The 9,517-nt window shown below is 40.4% G+C and overlaps 1 protein-coding gene across 7 annotated transcripts in view; it reads right to left on the minus strand.

The window, feature by feature from the left end:
• PHF21B (PHD finger protein 21B) overlaps positions 1-8,926 on the minus strand; it is a 273,496-nt gene extending 264,570 nt beyond the window's left edge. For 2 of the 7 annotated variants that reach the window (XM_075070440.1, XM_032804767.2), the window contains exons 1-3: positions 8,571-8,926; positions 8,026-8,058; positions 7,677-7,742 (exon numbers count right to left, since the gene is read on the minus strand). In XM_075070440.1, the coding sequence (XP_074926541.1) occupies positions 7,677-7,742; positions 8,026-8,058; positions 8,571-8,624 (153 nt within the window). In that variant the 5' untranslated portion in view covers positions 8,625-8,926. The remainder of the gene's footprint in view (positions 1-7,676; positions 7,743-8,025; positions 8,059-8,570) is intronic. The other 5 variants (XM_032804762.2, XM_032804761.2, XM_032804764.2 and 2 more) reach the window with 5 other exon arrangements.
• Between the last annotated feature and the right edge of the window lie 591 nt (positions 8,927-9,517).

Here is a 9,517-nt window from a genome sequence, read left to right on the forward strand (position 1 = left end):
AAAATTACAGAAAATGCAGGTTAATCTGTGTTACATGTCAAGGGTTTCAATGTTCTCACTTGACTCATGTTAATCAAAATGCTATTTTTTTTTTTTTTTTTTTTTTTACTGTCGGTAATCTTTAAAATCTGTTATCAATAGCTGAGTTAGCTCAAAAAGTCTCTTCTTTTCCTCCCCTTCTCCCTGGATGCAAGATAAACTACCTCATAAAGAAAGGACAACATTATCAAGTGAAATAGTTCTGGAAAGAAAAACCTTCTATATACTATACAAATTTGATTTCTGTTTCATACCCAGTGACATATTTCTGTTGATAAGATGTAAGCAATCAGACAAATTTTTATGCAAACACTCTCTTCTTGCCACAGCCTGTACACCTAGTCTCTTAGGACTAAATCCGAACTTTGAAAATGAGCACCATTTCTCAAACACACAGATCAGCACTGCAGATCATTTCTACAGAATTCTTAGACAAAATGCTACACTAGAGTTACTTCTTATGTTGATTTTACTGTAGCCACATTCAGGCCTAGTTCTGTGTTTTACTTTCCAGCAGCCAAGTGCATCCATTTCTATCCTACACTTGGGCCACACATTTACTATTCTGTGAGTTAAAAAAAAATGCTGATTAATATACAAAGAAAAAGGAAAAAAATATGAAACAGTCTGCATGTGCTGTGCAAAAAAAAAGTAGTACGTATTTGATTTCAATAGATGCTTACTATTAGGAGTCAGAGGTTGTAGCTAGAACTAAGCCGCATCAGCAATTTCATATGACACTCTAGAAATTGCTACTACATAACAATAAGTAGCTGATTCAAAAAAAATGAAAGTGCGCGCTTAAGGAAGTACATTTTATCTTCAGAAGAGCATTTTCAAACAGTAAGGTGGTACCACCTTAAGTAAAAAATAAATCCTCAAATATGATATATGTAAGGGAAATGTACATAGGATGATTTAACAAGGGGAGGTGAAAAGACAGACCAAATATGATTCTGTCAGGCTAAACTAACTGACTTTACTTTAATGGCAGAAAAACATATTTGCATTTCAATTAAACCATTTCTTTTTTTGTTCTTCTTTGTTCTTATCTTAACTTGCAGCACTTTTTTTTATACTTTGCCAGCTTCAGTTGACTATGCATGTAGAAATTGCCCCCTTTTTGACATCATGGTCACACATACACCATTTACCATGGCCTTGTCTTATTGATTTGCAAACTTCTACCCTTTAACTCTATTGATTAGAAACTGCGTTGATGCCTTAGATTTATGTGGGGAGGAGGGGGGTAACTGTATCATTTTATAATCAGTGTATATTTTATCTTTACCATAAAGAGGAAAGCATAGAGGAAAAAGTTAAATTAACTCTGTATTAATGTGCCTTTATACGCCTTTATAGCTTTCACCTAAAAAATCAAATCTGGAATGAGATGAGATATGGCTTCCTCAACTTGAACAAAAAAAGTGTTTAGAATGATGCACTGTCCCACTGGAAATGTGATTTCATATTACCCTACAAAACCCATTTCCCTAGTCTCATACTTGAGAGAGACACTTAGGGCGATATTCTACTTTCTCACTGCAAGGAAAATTCCCATTGAAGTCAACAGACCAGATCCTCAGCTGGAGTAAACTGGCATAGCTCCACTGAGGGCACACTGATCTGGATGAGCTGAGGATCTGGACCACTAATGAAACTTCTGTGAAAAGAGTGAGAGGGGAGTGTGGCCTATAAGCTCTGCATACATACATAACACTTTCTAACTCTGTGACACAGGATACCCACAAAATACATTCCACACATACAACAAAAGTTTCTCTGATATGTTTGCTATCAAAGCATCAAATATTTAAGAACAAATATCTGCTTGCTGCAGTACAATTAAATATTTTACAACATGTAACAGGTAGCAAGTACCTTTAGTGTAAGACTACATGTGAAATAAAAAGATATTGTTACTGTAATTCCTTTTTCTGAATAGACAAAGGCATTAGAAGGGGAAAAAATTGCTAAATCACAGGGATAATCATCATAGCCAACTCCTCTAATGAGGCATCATGGGATTACTGGAGTTATTATAAGCGTCATCTTATTGAAGAAATTCAAAGTTAATTGAATTCAATTGTACTGTTCTGACAGCAGGTGTTTTAAGTGGCTAAAATATCAAAGTGTACTCTTTAAAATGGTTAGAATGAATGTCACATTCACTTTCCAACTCTTAGCACTGCCAAGTGATGTACTGTACATGTACAGAATAGTGTACAGTAAAAGAAAAATGCTAGAATAATACCACATTTCACCTGCCAATCAGACTGCCACCAAGCAAATGTTGATCAAAATGCCCTTCAGCACCATGTTTACATTCAGGGTTGGCAATTTCAGTGGTTTTTATAAGGGCAAATCAAACGCAAAGCAGAAAGCCACAAGTATGTTTGTGCTGTGCTTCAAACTATGTGAAAATGCTTTTTACAGCCCTTCCTCCTCTTCCCCAATATGGGCATCTAATCTCATGTAATTTTATTGAAAGCATAAAGAAGAATGCTAGGATTGCCTTTATATAAACTATATTCCCAAATTTCCTCTCCAAGGAGCTGATGGTAAATTTGTCACTTTTTACTCAAACAGCAAAGCAACCAATAAATTACTAGCTGATTGTAGCAAAACATGAGGAACTATAGCTTTCTAAATTACCAGCCCAAAGCGAATCTTCACTTAGATCCAATAACTTTACTTGATTTTCCATTTGTTCAGAAGTCCCAGTGAAGTCAATAGAAGCTCTGTGTACAGGACTGCAAGTCAAGCCCACATTTAAATTACTTCTTGTGTCTGCATTTAAAGACTCAAAGCATAATGGGAAAGTTCAAAATTCCACTTCAAGGTTCATCACCAATTTAGAGCCTGATCCAAAGCCATGATCCAATGGGAATACTGGGGCAGAAACTGTCTTTTTGTTCTATTTTTACAGTACCTAGCACAGTGGGCTCTTGGTCCACGACTAGGGCTCCTAGGTGCTACTTCAATACAAATAAAATAAATAATAATCTCTACTGACTTCCATGAGCATTAGATATGGCCCTTAGATCCAAATGGATACTACTGCCACCAGAATAAATTTAGAGTTCTCTCTCTCTCTGAGTTTGTCTTTCTGTGGGCAGAATTTGACCTTGGTTCTACTTAATTTGGAAACCCCATTCAGGTCTTATCTCTGTTTTCATTGACACTTGCAACCTCTATTTTATTTCAACAATTTTGAAAGTACCCAACCATATGAAATACTGAGCTTTAGCAAATGTCAATAATTTCCCCTTTAACATGTGTAAACAATGCTGTCATTTTCAGGCATAGCACAGCTTGGATTTCACTAAACCAAAAAACACGCTCTGAAAGATAGACACAACATATGTAAAGCAGACATCTTGAATGAAAGAGTCTCCAACAAACTCCCCATGCTTAAGAAGTGCACACTAATTTTACAAAGTCTAACATGTCCCATGAAGCTATTTTGACAGGGGTCACCAATGGCAAAATACAGTCAATGGTTTAATTTCAGATATGCACTACAAAAAGACAAACAAGCAATAACCCCACCTTGGGACAGGCCTCTTTGAGACTAATGTTGATTTTCTATGTAGATAGTAAATTATGGTAAAGAAATGAGGCAATGCATAAGCGAATGGCATATACATAATGTCTTTCAGGAAGACATATTTTTATTGCTGTGCTCCAGGACAGGCCATTTGAATTCAGAGTTCATCACAGTTGAAAATATAGCAGTCTACACATCCTTACTGTTAATTTTCCAAGACTTGGTTTACCACCTAATGCTAATGTCAGAAACTGTTTAACTTGTGATTTGGGTTTTTGTTTTGTTTTTTTAATCAGTTAAGTGTTATTATTAAGAAGTAACTTAAAAAAAAAAAAAAAAAACAGCATACTGACTTTGTGGCCAAACAGAACACACAAAAATATGTGCAGCAAAGTACCTCAAATGTGCTTTTAAAGAACAAACCTGGTTCTTATGATTACTCTTTTATTTACATATAAATGCTTATTGCTTGACAATTTAGATAAAAAACGTTACTGCTGCTCTGCATGTGATGTGGATTCAAGGTGTAAAACCACTGGACCAACTAATGGAGTCTTCACACATCATATCTTGTTAAAGAAGAGGTAACCCACTCTCAAATGGTATTACAATTCATTAAAACTATAGTGCACACAATGTGTAGGTAGACTCACATAAGACAAGTCTAACTTTGCCTTTCTGAGCAAGAGGTAAATTTAAGTATTGACGTAAGTGACACTAAAAAAAAACAAAGAACATCTTTCATATTTTCCCAACATTTTCAAATAAATATTATAAAATACATTTAATTCCATATTCCTGTACATTGACAGTGTAGGAGAAATACTGGATAACTGTATAGGAATTTAATTTGGTTGTAAATAGAAATCTAATTTCTTGCATAAATCTGTGTTTAGCACATTTGAGCCCATGCCCAAATGCTTGGATCTGTCTGGATACTTCTCTCTGTGTTCTTATTTTTAATTTTTAAAAAAAGTAAGTTGAAATAAATTTCAATGGCTCAGAAGGGAAACTGATGACTGGGGCAGTGAAAAATACTTCTCCCTATGGTTATATTTTTAAACAGATGTAGTTAGTGTAATGATCTATTCATTTTACTATCTATTTCATCATCCACATGTGCATTTTAACTGAAATGTAATCTTAATATCTTTTGTATTTAGTGCATGCACAGTAAAGGCCAGGATTATCATGTTCTAAATCATAGAATAGAATATCAGGGTTGGAAAGGACCTCAGGATGTCATCTATTCCAACCCCCTGCTCAAAGCAGGACCAATCCCCAGACAGTTTTTTACTCCACTTCCCTAAATGGCCCCCTCAAGGATTGAACTCACAACTCTGGATTTAGCAGGCCAATACTCAAACCACTGAGCTATCCCTACCCCCATTTTATAGCTTAAACAAATCTACAACTAATCTAAAAATAAATTAAAAACCCACTGTTTTTAAAAGTATACATTAAAACAATCACTTCTGTCCCTCCAAACTACATAAGGTTTCTTTAAATGTATAGCAGGAGGGAGGGGGCATTGTACTCATGCAAGCAAGAGGCTGAAATCAGTAATAGATCCATGACTGGTCAAACAGCTACTATACTCATTTTAAAGGTACCTCTATCATACCCTGTAGCACCTGATAATTCAGTGATGGACTTTTTCTAAGGAGAAATTGCTAATCATACCAAAACCTGCAAAGTTACATTATATTTTTGTGACATGTTCAAAGGCTGAGCCCTCCAAACTCATTTCATTTGTGACCTAAGAAAGATTCAAACCAGGTCTCCAGAGGTGGCAGTCTGGAGCAACAACACGCTAAATCACCACTTAGCCCCTATTGAATATGATGTCAAAATAAGCAGAAGAAATATAATACTGTCCACTTTTGTAGAAAAATACTAGTTTCAATCACTAGACCAATATTTACTATTTTCTGATTTTTATTTTTAATTACTTTGCACTTTACAGGGATTTTTAGAAAATAGGGTGAGTAGCGGGAGTTAAAAAGATATCATGTAACCCTTGTTTACTAGTTAGTTTGAGATTCAAAGAAAATGTTGTGTAAGACTGATAACAATACTCGACACCCAGCTGCATCAGAATGTTCAAATTATATTTTCAGATGTCTCTCTCTCTCTGCCTTATCTAAATTCCAGCATGTCACATAATAAATAGCTTCTCATTTACTATCATCATAAAAATTTAAACAGCCTTGAAATAGTTGCTACAATAGAGGAAAACCGATCAAATGCATGTTCTAAATACCACTTAAAACCAGTAAAACTATTTCCATATTGAAGAAAGAACACATCAAGATGCATTGTTGCAGTAAAGGCTGTTACCTTGTTTAAAAAAAAATCCTCTACTCAGAGTAGTAGTATTAGAGTCAACAACTTGCTGTTTTACACAACATAAAAGGACTAACAGCCCTTAGCTATCATGTAGTGTCAGATTTGCTTTAAAAAATAAAGTATGAGATTTGATTCTATACAATGATTAAACATCTTTGTGCTCTGCTGAGTAGGGTATTCTATCCCCTCCCCCTCCAAAAATGGCATCAAAGCAATCAAAATGGTAATGTTCAGCATGAATGGGGTCCCATCCCCCACCTTCAAACTCTGCAGACTTTTCTCCATGTTAGGAAGAAACCAACACCCCTTCTTCACAAAATGGAAGCTTCCACTACCAAATTGAGAGTGCTGACAAATTCTGATTACAATAAACTGGGCGGAAAAGGGTTGCATGTAATCACCACCATCTATGCATGCATTCTATGAGCACGTATTAAATATGCATGGATCACTTTTCAACTTTAACCACAACTCCACGCACACACACAAATAATTCCCTCTCTTCCCCCCAGGAATATTACAAATCCCGAGGTTTCTTTCCTAGGGTGGAAGATTTTTTGTTTTGTGATAGGGGGAAGGAAAAAAAAAGGCGCTGTTCCAAGTTTTGGTGCTGAATGAGCTGCTGCATTCCGAAGGAATCGCGATCGATACAGCTGGGGAAAGGAGAGGGGTGATGGAGTAGGATCTGGCTGCCAAAGGGGCTTTTGGAAACCTGCATGATCCTGCAGAGTCGGGAGGCGGGGGGGTTGGGGGCGGGGGGGGGGGGGAACGGTGAAAGTTCTTTGCTATGGGGACTCAATCCGGCAGATCATGGACTTGCTTTCCCGGCTGCTGCTGCTTGGTTTAAGCATTAGAAGTACTAAAAGTGGAAGAAACGGGGGGCAAGGGAGAGAGAGAGAGAGAGAGATAGGGGGGGGGGGGGGCGCAGGGAAAACATGAGACTGCGGAGCGTTCAATGGCATCTGATCGTGGTGCTGAAACCTAACAATCACAGCTCCTCGCCATCAGCTGATCTAACTCAACAAACTCACAATAGAGAACTTTCTTTCATCCTGAAAGAGGATTAAGGGCTGAGGAGGTGTCAAATATTGCACTATACACAGGGGTCACTTGAAACAAAAACAAAAAATAAAAGTTTATTTGGGGGGGGAGAGGAAGGTTTCTATTTTGTTTTCTTTCTTCTCCTCAGATTTTCCTATAACTGGAACAGGTTATTTTTAAAAAAGTGAAAGTGCCTAAGTGAACTCAAATCCAAAGCTAATACGTCAGATCAGACCAACGGAAGAGAAAGATATGTGCAAAAAAAAAAAAAAAGTGATCAACAAAAATCAGTTTTGCAATTGACACCAGAAATGGCTTCGACCTGGGCTCCAGTCTCCTTGTTCCCAACTCTTGCTCAGCACATTGCATGGAAGTGCACAAAGTAGCCCAAGACAGGAGATTTTTCCATATTCCTAAAACATGTCGACCAACTCAAAATGGACGCCTCATTTTTTTTATTATTTTTTTTTACGTTTTAACTACTGCTTATCTTTTTACTATTATTATAACCCCCACCCCAGGAAAGGGATCTAAGAAACGGATCTCGTTTTGCAAACAAACATTTTCTCACTTTACACTTAGGAAAATGGATGTTTTATTCTCTGCTCTCGTATTTTTCAGCTAACGCAGCCACTTTTAGGATGTTTAGAAAGTGCATTGGGGGAAAAAAACAGAACTGAATCGATCTATTCCTTACTTGTTTTTCATTAAGAGCTGCTATTCTTGATTGCCTTTCATGGATTTGTTTCTTAAGATCACCGTTCTGCAAAAATGGCAATAAAATGCATATTAAAGGCAAAGTGTAAAACTAACCCGTCATGAATAAACTTGAGATTAGACATCGTTCAAAGGCAAAACCGTTTCATTAACGCCGTACAAAAGCATGCACACACACATAAACACCCTCTTTAGTCAAAAAGCTCAGTGAAGACTACAAAATGATATCTCTTACTGATAAAGTTTCTCATCCTGCTGTCCCGGCACAACTGCGCTTATTACAGCAGGGATAAAATACTGAAGAAGAGGAAAAAAGGATCTGCATTTACCTGTGGATCTTGCTTCATCTGTGCAACTAGTTTCTATAAAAAAAATCACCCCAAAAAAGGAGGAATTAGAAACTGTTTCAAGTTTAATGGATTTTTTTTTAAATGTGTGTGTGTGTCGGGAAGGGGGAGGGAGGGGGGTAGGGAACAAAGAGGCAAGTAAACACTGCGAGTCAGTTTCAAGCAAAGCTCATAAATATTCAAGTCTCGTCCTAATCTCTCCAACACACACAAGCACCAACCGCAATGTTAACTCCGATTCTCCACAACACACACACACAACTCGACCGAACTGTCTCCCAAACTACTTTTGCAAAGTGTTCGATATTCCAAGGGGGATCCGGGGGGGGGGGGCTCTCGCCGGCTCCCCCAGGCTCAGCTCCAGCCTCCCCCCTCTTCACTCTCACTCCCAGCCCCCCTCCCCTGATCGAAAGACCCTGCGACAAGCAGCAAACGCTCCTCGCTCAGCATGCGAGGCCGGCTCCCTGCGGGTCCCCCGCCGCCCGCTCGCGCACCCCGGGGCCAGCCGCGCGGGCTCGCGGCGTTACCTGGTGACACTGGATTTCCACTTTTAACGCCTCTTGCAAGCTCTGTAGCTCCATCCCTGCAACTTGCCCAGCACTTTGCTGCCACTTTCGGAGCCCGGCGAAGTTTCTTTTGTTTTTGTTCCGTTGGCTCGGGGGGGGGGTGGTTTTTTCTCCGCGGCCACAAACCAGCCCCCCCTCAGACAAGCCCACCCCGAGCAGCGCAATTAAAAAAAAAAAAGCCACAACAACAATCGAAAGAAACAACTACTCAGGCTGCACAGCAAGTTCTTTGCCTCTTTGCTAGGGACACAGACTCATCACTCACTTTCCGCCAAACTAGGGGGGGGACTCCGCCCCAGCCCCCCCGCCAGCGCTGCGCCCGGGGCCCCAGGCGGCCCCTGCTCCGCCCAGGAGCCGAGTAACTGCCTCCCGCAGCCCGTCCGCCCTCCCTCCGGTGGGGACGAGGGGGACTTAAAACGGCAGGGACTATATTTTCTCAGAGTGCGCGCCTTGATTTCACTTTGCCTCGGGAAAAGTTGTGCCGCGGCCGTCAATGCTAATTCGGAGGTGCCCGGATGGAGCAAGGGGAGGGGAAGGGAGGAAAAGAGACCGAAAGCCCCTCGCCTGGCGCATGCGCTGCGCGGCCGCCGCGGCGGGCGAAAGAACAACAAAAGTAAGTGATGGAGAGAGTGGGGAGCGCGAGCTCAGGGCGTGGGGCGGCTGGGCCGGGCTCTGCCCCGCGTCCCGCTGCCTCTGGGTGCCAGGGCCGCGGGCTCCCCGGCTGTCAAGCAAGCGTGGGGCTGCGGGGCAAGGCGAGTGCTGGTGGCGCCTCCCTCTGTCCCTCACCACGGCCGCGGGGCTGCTCTTGCCCGGCCTGGAACTGGGGGCAAGGGGCGGGAAGTATTAGATCGCCCCAGAGCAACACAGGCTGGGAAGGAGGCAAGTTTTTCTCTCATGCACACACGGGC

The sequence above is a fragment of the Chelonoidis abingdonii genome, chromosome 1 (assembly GCF_003597395.2).
Source record: "Chelonoidis abingdonii isolate Lonesome George chromosome 1, CheloAbing_2.0, whole genome shotgun sequence".
Classification (NCBI taxonomy): Eukaryota; Metazoa; Chordata; order Testudines; family Testudinidae; genus Chelonoidis; species Chelonoidis abingdonii.